This window comes from Scardinius erythrophthalmus (genome assembly GCF_964197995.2).
Source record: "Scardinius erythrophthalmus genome assembly, chromosome: 18".
NCBI lineage: Eukaryota > Metazoa > Chordata > Actinopteri > Cypriniformes > Leuciscidae > Scardinius > Scardinius erythrophthalmus.
In genome coordinates this window covers 8,473,972-8,489,121 of record NC_138238.1, presented here as the reverse complement: position 1 = coordinate 8,489,121, position 15,150 = coordinate 8,473,972, and the positions used below count along the sequence as shown (strand labels likewise).

At 39.6% G+C, this 15,150-nt stretch overlaps 1 protein-coding gene across 2 annotated transcripts in view; it reads right to left on the bottom strand.

Moving 5' to 3' along the window:
* The window catches only part of rnf213b (ring finger protein 213b), a 31,900-nt gene that overhangs the window by 16,195 nt on the left and 555 nt on the right, over positions 1 to 15,150 (bottom strand). The window contains exons 2-25 of one of the 2 annotated variants that reach the window (XM_081392668.1): positions 13,812 to 14,598; positions 13,537 to 13,692; positions 13,207 to 13,373; positions 12,843 to 13,123; positions 12,513 to 12,748; positions 12,155 to 12,373; positions 11,837 to 12,050; positions 11,683 to 11,738; positions 11,440 to 11,602; positions 11,224 to 11,367; positions 10,985 to 11,083; positions 10,772 to 10,900; positions 10,437 to 10,596; positions 10,109 to 10,276; positions 9,767 to 9,916; positions 9,014 to 9,636; positions 8,764 to 8,923; positions 8,456 to 8,673; positions 8,019 to 8,162; positions 6,242 to 6,394; positions 4,886 to 6,062; positions 4,383 to 4,567; positions 4,102 to 4,251; positions 68 to 3,982 (exon numbers count right to left, since the gene is read on the bottom strand). In XM_081392668.1, coding sequence (XP_081248794.1) covers positions 68 to 3,982; positions 4,102 to 4,251; positions 4,383 to 4,567; positions 4,886 to 6,062; positions 6,242 to 6,394; positions 8,019 to 8,162; positions 8,456 to 8,673; positions 8,764 to 8,923; positions 9,014 to 9,636; positions 9,767 to 9,916; positions 10,109 to 10,276; positions 10,437 to 10,596; positions 10,772 to 10,900; positions 10,985 to 11,083; positions 11,224 to 11,367; positions 11,440 to 11,602; positions 11,683 to 11,738; positions 11,837 to 12,050; positions 12,155 to 12,373; positions 12,513 to 12,748; positions 12,843 to 13,123; positions 13,207 to 13,373; positions 13,537 to 13,692; positions 13,812 to 14,536 — 9,792 coding nt within the window. In that variant the 5' untranslated portion in view covers positions 14,537 to 14,598. The remainder of the gene's footprint in view (positions 1 to 67; positions 3,983 to 4,101; positions 4,252 to 4,382; positions 4,568 to 4,885; positions 6,063 to 6,241; positions 6,395 to 8,018; positions 8,163 to 8,455; positions 8,674 to 8,763; positions 8,924 to 9,013; positions 9,637 to 9,766; positions 9,917 to 10,108; positions 10,277 to 10,436; positions 10,597 to 10,771; positions 10,901 to 10,984; positions 11,084 to 11,223; positions 11,368 to 11,439; positions 11,603 to 11,682; positions 11,739 to 11,836; positions 12,051 to 12,154; positions 12,374 to 12,512; positions 12,749 to 12,842; positions 13,124 to 13,206; positions 13,374 to 13,536; positions 13,693 to 13,811; positions 14,599 to 15,150) is intronic. The other variant, XM_081392669.1, reaches the window with a different exon arrangement.

The window sequence follows — 15,150 nt, the reverse complement described above, 5'->3', positions numbered from 1 at the left end:
AAAACATGAGCATTGTTAAAAGTCTTAGGAAAAGTGCATCTATTGTCTGTCATCTGTAAAACATTACCTCTAAGAATTTGCTCTTGTCCTTATCGGTTTTGTTCAGATGGTTTTCTAATAGGTCTCTGAGAGACTGATGGCTTTGCTGATGGAAATACATTCTCTGAAGTGTGTTTTTCTCCTGATTTCCGAATTCGGAATACTTCAACCTAAGTACGGAGTCTGGTGTGGAACAATTCAAGAGAAAGCTTTTGGCAGTTTCATAGGCCTCCTCTTCCTCATCCATGGTTTTGTTTGACTCTATGGTTTTGATTGACTCCATGCTGTCTCTTGCTTCAACATCAACAGGATCTTCATTCATTTTTACAAGACCAAAATCATCTCCAAGAGTCACAATTTCTTCATGAACCTCTGCATCCTGTACCTTACTGTCAACTTCCATTGAGGCATCTCCTTGTGCCTCATCAAGAAATTTGTTAATTTCCTCTTGAGACTCTGTTATATCGTCATCAATGTGATGAGCCACAGTTTCCTCTCTTTTCATGCATATGTCCATGGCCACATTAATGTTAGATCCCTCTTCACTTGGTTCATTGATTTCATTCTTGTAAATGGGAATGCATTGGAGTTCATCATTTTGAGTAGCTTTAACGTGGCCCAATTTTTGTATTTTCTCTAAAGCCTGCAGGAGTGCACTGGCACAAGCATCGCCATGGAAACCAACAAAGGCATCTGATGAGCTGAAATCTGCTTCAGTAGATTCAGACTGCTGAACTTTTGAGAACTCTTGCACCCACTGTTTGAGTTTTCCCAAAACTCTGTGCTGCCAAGGAGTCAAATCTGTACTTCTGTCAACTTTGTGTTTCTCCAATCTGTTTTTAAGAGGAACAGGAAACTTTCTGTAGACTTTTTCCTGGTCTTCCACCACAACTAGTCTGAAGTCTTTGTGAACTCGACACTTTACTCTATGTGAACCAAGTCCCAAATCAACATACTGCTGTCCACTGAAGTACACATAGTATTGATTCAAAGCATCATACAGGCTTTCATATAGATTAAGGAGATTCAAAAGGATGACCGTTCGACCTGTCTCCATGCATGCCTTTATTCTACTCACATTGCGGCATATCTGGGCATACTCCTGGTCTTTGGGAAATCCTGATCCAAAGACAATTTCTGGGCGTGTATAGTTCTCCTTTGAGAAAATATGGTGTTGGATTATGTGTAAGGCAGCATTGTTAGTTGTAAGCAAAAGAAGGTATCGACATTCTTTGTCACTGTGGTGGTTAAGACTTTTTTCAATCATTGTCAATGTACTTGGCCTTTGGACATCTTGAATGTTTTGAAAAATTTCCAAGAAATAATCAAGTGGATCAAAATCCTCCCTTTGTCCACTGAAGTTTCTCAACACAGCCTCTGCCAACTCACTGTCACATGGCTCTTGATCTGAATCGCTGACTGTTGCAAAAAGCATTTTTATCAAGCTATAATAATCTCGGAGTCCAAAGAACTGCTCACTGTCATTTTTACTGATGTTTAGGAAGCCTTTTGCCAATTTTGGCAGAAGGTGCTTGATTTTGAGAAGAACGGTTAATGAGGATTCGCAGATGCCTTCAGCTGTCTCAACTAAGTCTTTTTCACTTGGGTCCCAACGGGACACAAATATACCCCTGTTCATTTTTGCTGGATCGAGAGCCCAGTTTGAGATTCCAACAAATCCAACCTTCATGTATGGTTGTGGGTCGTCACTGTCTATGCATCCATCCTCTAGAAGAGGATGCAATGTCTTTAATGGCATCTGAGGAGAGTCCTCTGCAAGTCCTATTTCATCCAGTACAACTACTGACACATACTCTTCTAAATTCTTATCCTTTTGGAACCGGGCACAGTTCCGGAAGGTACCAATGATTCCTTCTGGGCTTGAGTGAGGACTGCACTGAAAGGACACCATGTGAACCTCCTTGAGTTTCTTGAATAAGTCACAGTGAGAGGCCTGGCGCTGCATTGCATCTGCTACGACAGTCTTAGCAAGAGATTTTGAGCTACCTGGCTTGCCAACCAGAAAGAGTGGGATTCTCAACTCAATGCAGACCACCATAAGGAAGACATTCTCTTTCAAAGCCAGATTTTTGGCAATCGTTTTTCTTGTTTGGATGTTCTCAAGAAAGGACTCTTGGCATGAAGCTATCTCCTTCTCCAGTGACTCTTTAGAGTTAAACTCATCAGGAAAGTATTTGCTGATAGTCTGTAGGTATGGACTTTTGTCTTCAAGTGATGGGTAATAGCAAACACCGACTGCAAGCACCAAGCATTTCAAGATCATTTGCTTAGTTTCAATCAAGCGGAAAGTTGTAAAAAAATCATCTCTGTGGTTGTAAAACCAAACCAGGACACCCATTGATCTCTCTACATCCCTAAGGCTTACGAAGCTGCATTCATCTGCTTGGTTGCGCATGTATTTCTGAGAGGCAGCCAAAACTTCTGTGATCACACGCTGGCATGAGAGGGGCAATCCATGATCTCTCATTTGTTTTTGCACAATCTGACGAATGTAAGAGAATTCAGCTGAATCACTTAACTGTCCAAAATCCCATACCAGAGGCACCATGCTTGGGGGTAACGGGTGAACACGGTACACAAGCTGTCTCATGGGAACTTTACCAAGGCAATCCTCCGTTTCCTCAGCTTTCACTCTGTATCCTAAACCAGCTTGCTCCAAGCGATCAACCATTTTGGGTGTGTGTCTCCTGTATGGATTGCAAGCAGCAATTATTTTCAGGCCAGAGTTTTTCTTCAGAGGGTATCCCTGTACAGTTTTGTCACATAGCACTTCCTTAATGGCAAAGATTGCTTCGGTTGTGTTGGCTTCATCAAAAAACAAAACGGTGTCGAGTTTATAATTTTGCCAATTGTTCTGAGCAAGTTCTTCTGCTTCCCGCACCTTCCTATAGATGATGTCAGAAGTAGTACCTCCATGAACTTTGACTAATTTCATGTTTTCAACATTTCTGCCTTCACGTTGCAGATCACAGAGAAAGCGCACAAGCCGTGTTTTCCCACAGCCAGTTTCGCCCATGATGATCACAGGAATCTCACATCTGAATCTCATATGAATAGCCAACATCTTCATAACATTGTCAGTAGTGAGTTCATACGTTGGATCTGGATCAAACTCTCCTTTTACCCAGCCTTTTTTGGCACCAACAACAAAGGAAATTCTTCGTATCTTGTCTTCTCTGGAAAGGTCATCAAAGTCCTCAGAAAGGTTAATTCTTTGTCGCTGAATGTCTGTAAACAGGTCTTGTGTCATCACATTTTCCATTAACACTTTGCCACTTTTTGGATCGACTGCATTAAGAATTGTCCCATTTTTCTTTACGTGGAATCCTAAGAAAGACATGGTGGAATGATCTGCATTGAAAAAGATGTATGGGTGAGATTCATTTTCCCATTGTTTTCGAATAGATAGGATGTCTTCCTCATCTTCATTCTCAGAGAAAAAGGAGGGGCTCTGGTCAGAGATGTCAATGGAAGGAGAGGCAAAGTCTCGAGCCATGTGAATCATGAATTTTACTATGAAGCCCTTAAAGCCACTTAAATTGTCAGCAAGGAAGTCTGGATCACAGAACAAAGAATTCTCACAGTCTTTAAGCTGCAGGTTAAGAAACCAAGTAAAGTGCTTTAATTCTGCCCATGATGGGTCCTTCAAGCCATAGTTTGACAAAAGATGATGGAGACAGTCAACTGGATCACCTTCTACAGAATGAGCTTGATAGTTGAAGTGATCCAAGTTGAAATTCCTGTTGAACCTCTTTAGGTATTGGTAGGGTCTCTGAATGTCTTCACTTTTAAACTCTCCATTATCCATCAGTGGATCCAAGGATGTGTACACCCCTTTTTTTCTCAAGATCTCCAAATTCTTGATGTCTTTAGGGGGTCTGCAGAAGATAGTAGGCAGTGCATTCAAAAACCCATGGGTTGTCTGTAAAACAAAGAAATGCAGAATTCCAGGTTAGTCCCACAATCAAAAGGTTTTAATTATGACTCAAGGAGCAACAAGTTAATAAAAAGGAGAAAAAAATTACAAAGCAAACATTCTACCTCCTTTTGGGTTTTACTCTTTTGACCCTGCTGAAGTACTTCAATTGCCACTAAGTGAGCTGCATTTCTCCTCCATATAGTTCCCTTGCTGTCACTAAGACATCCTAGAATTAGCAATTTGAATAGGAATTCCTCCAAGCCATGACGCACCTGTAGAGTCAAGAAATCCATTAATAGCAATCCAAAATGTAAAAGAAAATGTAGTGAGACACCCAAAAATAGTATATAATAGTGCAAGCTATGATAGCTAAAATGATTAAGATATTTTTTGAAAAACATACGGCTGCAGCATCAATGTGCAACAGCAAAGGGTCTTGCTCTCTCAGTGGATCTAGTCTCTCAGACAGAGTTTGGACAAATCCATGCATGTCAACGTAAGGTTCAATGAGTCTGATTGTTTGAAAAGTGGCTGTTGGAACTTTTCTTCTGAACTTCTCAAAAAGACGCTTGACATAGAGTGACTTTCCTGCAACAAGAGTAGGGAGAAATTCCAAAGAAAGAAGAGTATCAGCATGTCTTGTCTTATCTACAAGAGAATGTTATCACCATATTTAAAGCCAAGATAAAACACAACCCTTTTTATTTCCACAATGTGGAAATACATTTTTGTTCCACAATTTTTTATAGCACATATTTGGAGGGAATATCAGCCAGAAATCAAAATAGCTTCAGAAGCAACGATGAAGCAAACTATTACAATTTGATGATACCTAGAACATGTGTTAAGAAAATAAGAGTACATTTTTTATTTCATGTTGACTTATATAATATATCCAATGCTTACCAACAGCTGGACGTTCAGATGCAATCAACCAGACAGAGAGTTGCTCTGGATAGACTTTTGAGTTTGTGACCAGCTTAGACGGTATATGGAAGTGATGGCGAATATAATTTTTCATTCTTTCTGCAGATATATTCATACCAGTTTGCACCTTATAGTTGCTGAAGAAGGAAGGAATATATCTATCCTGGTTTACAGGACAGACCATCACTAGACGGTAATGAGGCCCAGCACACCGTTCATGTGTCTCAAAGTATTCCACCAGAGCCACACTCACATCATAGGTCAGTGATCCTGGATTGACCAGAGTGTAAATCTTCTTATGACCGCTTGCAGTACCCTGTAATAGGCATCGGCGGAGGAAGATCTCCACCTCCTCTTTAGTTGTCTCCTCCTGGCACATTAATACCTCATCAGTTGTTGGAAGAGGATGCTGTGGACTCTCCACATAAAAAGACAGAGTGGTGCTAATCAGTTCCGCATCAGAGCATTGGACAAGGTTCGGCCTTCCCTCTTGTATAAACGGAGGAATCTTACGTTCGATGTGCATTTGATTCATGTCAGAGAGATTGGAGAGAAACCGCCCAAGTGTTTCAACATCCACATGGTGGATAAGGAATCTGCACATGTTCTCCTTAAATTGCTGCCACAGGTCCTCCAAGCATTCCATTCCAATGTGTAGTAAAGGCAGACCAAATTCACTATTCTGGTCTGATTCCTCTGCCGTGTCACATTGAAACATAGATTCAGTCTCAGTTGCTTTCTCAAATGCCTCTCTGATCTCATTTAGGGTGCAATCTGGTTTAATAGGAGTCAAAAGATGCCACATATGTTGTGGCACAGGTTTCCTTCTGATAGTGACGCTGTTGATCCATTCGCAAAGATAGACCACTTGCTCTGAAGTGTAGTGATTCAGTGCGTAGTACTGAGAGCGCATCTTAGTCAAGTGGCTACACCACTCTTTATGGAAGCCCTCCAGGGAGCGACACAGCTTTTGAAGCTCCTCTGTAACCTCACCCCGATATTCAACACACTTGCTTAAAAGGGAAAAGCTAACTTGAATGCAGGGTTGATCTTGGTGGTTGCATGTTATCTGTGCTCCCCAGTTTCGGAAGAGCATATTACCCGATGTGCGCAACTGTAGAAGGATGTGGCCCATCCTCTGAACTCCTTCAAAAACCTACAGGATGAAAACAGAGGTAAGTCTCTCCAAAACAAACTTTCATTTCCTTAAAAAAAAGATATGCAAATAGAGAAATTATTGTATCTGGTATTTTATTGGGAATTTATGTTTTCAGACATTGTTAGTTTAATATTTTTTGCAAAATGTTGGTGGACAATGGTGATAATGGACCAAACCTGAGTAAACTTGTTGACTTGATCCCTTCCATGCTCCCCTTTAGATGACATCAACATGAGCTTATTCTGCAGCTCTAAGAGTTCATTAAGATTGTATGTCTTTGCTTGTTCGTTCTTCGTCACTTTTACATGAAAGACATTCTCCAAACCTGTCTACAAACATATCACAACTTATTGTTACCAAACGGATGCTCACAAACTACAGAATGTCTGTTTAGTAGTGATGGCCGGTTCGTGAACGAATCGTTCTTTTGAACCGGTTCTTTTTAGTGAACTGGTCGAACCAGTACACTAAATCGGACTGAATCGTTCGAAACAGTTCGCGTCTTGCGTCAGCGCTGATCCACAAGTTAAGTTACTCACTTTCGGACATGCCTGAGTCCTGACAGTCCCTTCGACTCAAAATAAACCAATATCCCGAAATAGGCATGTATGTTACTCTAGTAAATCCAACAGTTCACTGAACTGAGACATGTTGTGCTGAGAGAAGTGATGAGCACGAGCAGTTGATACTGAGCATGCGCGCACTACCGAACGTACAGGTATACAGCGGTTCTCGGATCACCAGTACAGAACTGAGAACTGTTTCTTTCGGACACGTTCGATACGGAGAACCGATGAGCTGATGAGCTGAGCATGCGTGCAATTTTTTCAGAGGGACGAAATGCATGTTTCTTAAGTATTTTATTGAACATCAATAAGTGTAACAAAATAAAACATGTTAGAAACATGTTTATCACATAGGCTACTACCTTTTCACTGTATTATTTTAAAGATTGGAAACAATGAATGGATTATAAAACTAAACATTTATTATTATACTAAAACATTATTTTCAGGAACAGATCATTTAATTTCTAAGTAAGTTGATATACATTTTTGACGTAAACTCTTTCCAAGGTTTTAAAGGGTGCAAATTAAATGTTTATAATGTGTTAATCAAAACATAACGTATTAAACATAGCCTACTGGAGTCAGACATGCATCGAGTTTTTAGTTTTGTCGACTGAATTAGCCTAGTAAGGTTTCAGTAGTTTTCAGCTCACACACAGGCATATGCTACGGTTCTCGAGTCAAGAACTGGTTGTTGCAGCAGTTCTCGGATCACCAGTACAGAACCGAGAACTGTTTCTTTCGGACACGTTCGATACGGAGAACCGATGAGCTGGAGAGACTGCGCATGCGTGATCGCACCGTCTCTGAACCGAACTTTCTTTTGGCCAACTGATGCTGTGTTTATATACTGCGTGCTGTGCTGTTACATGAGCACGGGTGAACCAAGGACTTGAATGAGGGGCCGAATGTAAGTTTAAGCGGCGAAATGTAAGTTTATTTAATTACAAATAAAATAAAAATGATGAAGACCAGTTTATTCACTTTAAGACATGTAAAACATCCGCGTTTGCGCATTGCCTTGGGCCTACTGGGTTCATTTTCAAAACGTAAATGTAAGAAACCTATCCAAGATGATTATGACGATGAGTACTATTATTTAACTGAAGTTATGATTACAAATGCCTTTATTTGAATGTATATTTATACGCCGGGATGATAGAATTGACGTCATTACGTGATGACGTAAAAGAACTGGTGAACCGGTTTTTTGAACCGAAAGAACCGGTTCGCGGAAAAGAACCGGACTTCCCATCACTACTGTTTAGTAGAATATTACCATTGATTTAAGAAAGCTTTTTATGGAAGAGGTAAAAGTCTGATTTTAATCCACAGAGCATTTGTGTTTTAGGCATTTAACATTTTTATACTAGTGTCTACTCACTTTCCCATTGAAATCTTCAGGCCAGCCCACATGATACACGCCTCCAGTGTTGATTGCTGAGGCCAGGGACAAAGATGATTGCTCTACAGAGCCATGAGTCTCCCTTAAACCTTTTAGCCAATCCAACCACCGAGCAGAGTCTATCTGTATACAAGATTTATAGATATATCGTCAACACTTCATTAAAAGCATGTATTGACATGTTTCATGATAGTGACTTGCCAGTTTTAAATTGCATTAAAAATGAGCATAATTCGGCACATATTCATTGGAAGAATAGAGGCATACAGAACCATTTATAATAATTATTATAGTAGAAAACAAAATAAAAAAGGTGTACATTTACTCATTTACCAGACACTTTTATCCAAAGCAAACTTATCAAGCAATCTATCATAAGATTCATATTTATGAATTAGGTGTTTACAGAAACTAACCAGTTTATCCAGGAGTTTCTCATCTCTGTCTTGGGTGTCCCATACTTGCTTAGCATGGTCCATGAACTCTTCAAATCCTGCATTTTCTGATAGTGAGTAAATCAAAGGGCCATAGCCCATCACAGCAGTTTCAAAACTGGCTAGCCTATCAATGTCTGCATCATTCTCTCCAGCAGAAATTGTGGCCAGTTCCATAAAAACTTTCAGGTCCCTTAAACCTGGATAAAATAAGAAGTAAATTGACAAAAATGTATTGAATATGAAGAATTTTCCCACAGTATAAAATAGATAAATCTGGAAAATCTTACTTTGAATTTGCATTATGACCCATTTAATCAGAGTATCACTGTCCAAGAATGCCTTCAGACAGGCTGTGTGCTGGCGTTTGACATCTGCCAGCTTTTGCCTGGCGCTGATGAGATCATGACTCAGCGAACCCAGAGTGTTTTGTTTGAACGAGTCATCTCTCTATACATAAAACAAAACATGTTCACAAATCTAAACAAAAACACATACATGCTAAATTTAATGTGATCACAATAAAGATTGGTCTCTTACCACTTGAGTCAGGCAATGTATTTGACTGAAGTCTCCTTGCAATCCCAACCTATCTTTAATTTTCAGTATGACCTCAGCAGATTCCGCAGCATGATGAAGGCGTCTATATTCCTGAATCTGATTGAGACGATACTCTGGCCAGTTCTCAACTGGTGGCTCAAAATGATGGCTTTTCAGCATAGTGGCCATCAAAGTAAACTCTTTCTTTAAACGATCTCCTTCACCCCGATCCTCACACCAGTGCAAAGCCTGGTCCACTTCTTTAAAACAAGTTTCTCCAATTGCAATCCGGTTGCCAAGGTTAAGGAACTCAGTAAGACAAGGCCTCCAGATTCTTTCATTGACTTCTGTAAAGTCTAGTGACAAAAGCTGAGGACCAGGCATTAAATATTCTGTTGCCTTTTCTCGCCATATACATAGAAGAATGTTGCTGGTTTTCACTTCATACATCTCCCGTGCCATTTCTTGGACTTGCCGATTAGAAGTGTAGAATAACACTTGCCTTGTGCTGTTTTTGTTGAGATCGTCTTTGGAGAAATATGTTTGCACTTCGACCAGTTTGTGCAGTGCTTCCGCCTGAAGGTTGGTTTTGACCATGTCTTCAAGGAAAGAAACCTCTGGTACTGATGTGCCCACATGGCAGGTATGGAAAACAAAATTTTATTAGAAAATTCTTCAAAGAGCTTCAATAAGAGCTGTAAGTAAACCCATTTAAACCCATTGAAAATCACTTCCCTAAGGTACCTTCCTTACCATCTATGACATCTTCAATCTTCCCCAGCATATTTATAAAGTTGGTCATGTACTCCTTCTGTTGCTCAAAGGCTTTCAAGTCATTTTCTCTTTGGCTGAGTAGCTCTGACACATCGATTGAGATATTCTCTTCTTTCTTGTTGCTCTTATCTAAAGCCAAAATAAACCAAAATAAATTAAATAAGCTGGTGCCCAATGAAGCCTCTAAAAGTAATAATAACAGAAATTAAGTGAATAAAGGACTGTTCACACCAAGAACTATAACTATTAAGATAACTATTATGATATCTAAATTTGCATAATTTGCCGCTTTAAATGCTCAAGCTCTTCTGAGGTACTTACACTGGCTGAAAAGCCTCTGAAATTGGCTCTTATATTTAAGGATAGTTTTAAGGTGGCCGAGGGGTAGACTTCCCAGACAAAGGGTCTGAATCAGACAACCCAAGAATGTCTGACTATCTGCTATTAAACGTCTGGCATCATCTTCTAACTTCCACTGATTCCAATTGTCTGTGAAAATGAAACAAGCCACAATGTTAATGAACAACTGCTGCCCCTAATGTATTTATATACAAGGATTCTTAAATTGCGTCCAAGTGTTCTTTCTCTGAATAGTCACGTTGTTAGACAATGTTAAAACCATGAAACTTATGAGACATAGTCACTGCACCTTGAGACAAAAGGAAGTTAATTGCTGATTGTGGGTCTAGTAGACGACCTTCGTGATTCTCCTCAAAGCGAGCTGCTGACTCCACAATAATGGAGGACACGACAGACCATGAAATATACTTGGAAAAGAGAGAGCGTAAAAGGCCTCCTTCCTTCTTTGCCTGCAAGAAAAAGGCAAAAAGACACAAAAATGTTTTACAAAAAGGTACCAGAACAAGATGTACAAATACACCAATCTACCTAATATTCTATAAAGAAAAGAAAAAAGAGTGAGTGATACATAAAACAAAACTGCATAAACAACATAATTCTATCAGCTTCAAAAGGCGACATTACCTGACACTGCTTCTTAATAGCAGCCTCACACAACTCTCTGAAACAAGACTGAAGGTTTGCATGACTTTTCTCAATAGCCTTTGCTGACGTCTCCAAAAAGTACATACCAATCTTGTCAGTGTCAGAGGTCTGGAAAACAAAAGGAGGATGGCTACATACATTATCTACAATTCCAATGTACTGTATGCTTCTAAAATAAGGTTCATATCTTACCTGGGACGCTCTCTGTTTCAGGTCTCGGTCTAATAAACCCATCCAGCTTTCAGAGATGCCTGGTATTGAACACTCAATCCCATACAATTCATTCCACAACTAAAATGAAGAATATATCAAATTACTATTTTATAGACCCAGCCACAAGGTCAAGAACTCTGACCTGCAGATCTGCATAGCACAATTCAACTGTGGCTTAAGACTGTCATGTAGTTAATTAGTTGTGCTGATTACTTCACCTGTATTTCTTTTGGGTAAGTGAATCCGGAGGTCTGCATCAGAGGTTTGAAGAGCAACCCATCTCTCCACTTAGTCAACTCCCTTTGAATGTCCTTAAGTTTGGACAAAAGCTGTTTGTGCTGTTGTTTCATTTCCTCTCCACCCTGCAAAATAAAATGATTTGCTTAAAAAAACAGAATACCATGACTGACAAGAAGACCTCAATGATACAGTACCTTTGAAAACGTATCATGAAGAATTTCAGCCACTTTGAGCAGGAGCTGGAAAGAGAGCACTGTGACTTTGTAATGTGAGACAAGTCGAGCATTCTTGCAAGCACTCTTGTGAACACTTATGCAATGCTGAAGGATTAAATCTGATGACTTGGGCTCCATGATTCTATTGGTTAAAGAAATTCTGCATTAATACCTGCTCAATATTAAATGTCAATGAATCCCACATGTAATGAACTTCCATACCGCCCTCTGTCCTCCTCAACCTTCTTCAACAAGAAGTTCAGGACCTTTTCAGTTGCCTGCAATTTAAAAAAACAAACACCAGTTGGTATGAAAGTGTTCTCTCTGTGCCAAATGTAAAACCTGTAGAGCAAGCTATGTGCCCTTAATCAAATACCTCCAGATCTTTTTCTGTGCGGTTGGGATCAGTGTTTTGTTCAGTTTCCTTCATTCTGTACATCAGGCTCTGGATGAGGAGTTCAGGACCACTTCCAGTCATCTGGGCAAACTCAGGGACATCCTCAAATGCCACGATGGCAAGCCAGCCTTTCAACAAGTAAGGCTTATCTTTGGTCATTGATAAGTGATCTCTGATCATCTGAAGGACCATCCTACAAAATTAAGAACACCACATGTAATCTTACACATATCTATGTTCAAGTCATTATGAAATTTTGAGAATAAAAAATTCTCCTCTAAAGGTATTCGGACAAACCTCCTTTTATCAGGGAGTCCTCTAATTCTCTCCCTAAAAGATCGATACGCTATTTTTTCAAGCCCTGCCCAGCTCTGTTCGTCCATAGCTGAGCCTGGATCTGACTTTGGCCCTTTGCCCTGTGCATTGAGCTTTCTCAATAAATGAAGGACAGGAACAAGTAACACCACTTCAGAGATCAGATTCCTTGAACATTGGTTCATCAGTCCCATCACAGTGCTGCAAAGAAACCAAAGTTATGATGATAATTGTGGTGTCTTTAAAAACATAACCATTAAAAATGCAAGAAATAAATAAGTATTCTGTAGTCTTTGTATATTTTATAAAATCACAGATTTGTCCGATAAACCTTGCTTACAAGTCAATTGAAGGTAGGGCTGTTATGGTTGTTTGCTTTTCTCCAAGAGATGCAATCCTTTCAGAGACAACACGGCAGAGTTTGCCCCAGTCTTTTGTGCTGAGATTCACACTGCAGCCACAGCACACCTTGAACACTGAGAGGGCAACTTCCAAAGATATGAAGCTCTCTGAAGTTTTCCCTCCAGATTTTCCTTTTAAAACGGAACTCAGTCTTTCAGAAATCAGTCCAGCTACCTAAAACAAAGAGGGCAGATCTATAGTCATTCTAATCTTTTAGGATAGTTTAGGATAGTCTTTTGAATATGGAATAAAGCTACAGAAAGCTCACATCTACGTTTATTTGAAACGGGAAGAGATTCGCTGGAAATTTCAAACGTCTCATGACCCACTGAAAACCTTCTTGGAATCTGTTTAGGTGTTCAATAAGTGTCTTGTTGTCTTCTTTGATAAATGGCCCCCATTTCTGAAACACTCTGTCCAGCAGCGCATCAGCAGAGGTCTCCCAGCGTTTGCAAATTTCTTCTTGTTCGTTCGAAAACAACCAGTTCTTCATTCTTTCTTTAACAGATCTTGAACTTGAACTTATAAAACCTTCATAAAGGTGCAGTTCTTGAGAGGAAATACAATATAGATCAGGCATGACATCACACACAACGTACAATGACTTACCGAAAAACTTATTTAACACTTACCTTTTACTGTATTGTCAGTGGGAACATCAAAGTATCTTAATGCTATTTCCTCAATGTGGCCATGTCGTTTCTGCACTGCATACTTGTATTCTATTGGAACACCCCTTGCAATGCTTCCCCAAAATGGAAATGTTGCTTCAATCAAATAGCCTTCCTGTCGTAGGCCCCTAAGCAACAAGAAATGACATGACAGTAAAAAAAACACTGACAATTTACAATACAAAGATCACATATAACTTTTACATCAGTTATATGTTCTTGCAGAATTCATATTGTATTTGCTACCTGTATAGTGACTGTGTTGTCCTTATAAATGAATGAGAAACTTACAAAAAATGTGTAATTTGTAGTTCAAAGCGTTTAGTTCCAGTAAGCAGCAAAAGGGTGTCATGCTGTCTGTCAAATGAGAATCTTTTGTCCAGAACAGCATAAATGTAGAAAGTGAACATCGGCTGTTTTTCTGGAGCCCTCACTGGAGAAGGTTTTCTATGAAAAAAAAAAAAACATAAAAAAATAAATGTTTAAACAATTACAGTTCATATACTGTTTATTATTTAGGTCAAACATTTGATATGATACGTGCATTTTATTATAATGTTGCAAACCTTTTTTTACTATCGACCTTATCCGCTGCGGTCTGCTTCTTCTCCTCCTTAGACTCTTTAGTCTTTCCTGCTGCAGCAGCAGCCGCTGCGTATGATTTTGGCTCTTCTTTTCCTGACTTGAGGTTAGTGTCTTTTTGTGAATCTCCTTCTAAATGTTTTTCATTTGTGTCTTTGTCTTTATTAAGATGATCTCCATCTTGTTCTCTGCAACCATCTGATAGTTCAGTCCTTTCTTTTGTCTCCTTAGTAGGTTCTCTTGATTCACTCATTCTCCTTTTCTTCCTCTCTACACTTTCCTTCTTTTCTCCATCACTTTCATTTCCTTTGCTCCTTGGCAGCACAGTTTCCACCTCCATCCTAACATCTTCAGGAGGACTGGGGTCTGTTGGCTGTGACACTTCTGTGGTCTCTGTGTTGCCATTTGTCTCTGTTTGTGTCTGCTGTGTTGCATGACTGACAGTCTCCGTCTGAGTCTCCTTGTTTTCCAACCTACTTGAGCCTGTTTGAGTCTGAACCTCTTTGCTCAGCGGCTCAGACTCTGTTGCGTCTGTGCTGTGCTGTCCATGGCCTCTGGATCTGGATCTGCTTGGGTGACTCGTACGCTTGCCTTTTGGTTGATTCTGTGAATTCGTTCTAAATGAAGATGTGCTGCCATCTCTTTTTCGAGTCCCCTTCTTCTGTTCACCTGCATTTCGTTTCGCTCTACCCTTTCCCTTCTGTGGCATTTCTACCTTCTTACAGCTTGTGGCTTCCTGGTTCTTGGAAAAGAGGTTCAAATCTAAAAGATCTTCAAAAATAAATATTTTGTAAATATGTATGTAATATAAAGGCTATGGAACAAGGACACTAAAGGCACTGCATAACAAAAAAAAAAGTTTGTATTGAACATTGATGGATCAACACATTTTGTGAAGAAATCATGTGTGTGTGTGTGTGTGTGTGTGTGTGTGTGTGTGTGTGTGTGTGTGTATGTGTGTCTTCAAAAATGTAAAATGTCAAAAATGCACTATGGTTTCAAAAATGGGTTTCAGAATGCGTTTAAATTATAAAGAAAAATGCCATAGTTTGCCAGAGACTATTGCCTAATCATGGAAGTAGTGAAGAGACATCCATGATTTTGCCTGTGGCTATTATGGTTAGGCTGCAAAAACCACAGTTTAAACACGGTAAGCTTACTATACAATGACTTTTAAATTGTTCATAAGGAATCACAGGACATTGCATCGCCACGCAAATTCATAACAATGTTTTATGTTTTTTCCACAGCGCATCGTCAACATAATCTCAACCATCTCTGTTCACAAATAACTTCCTCATTACTTCTTTTAGGTTTAGTTAA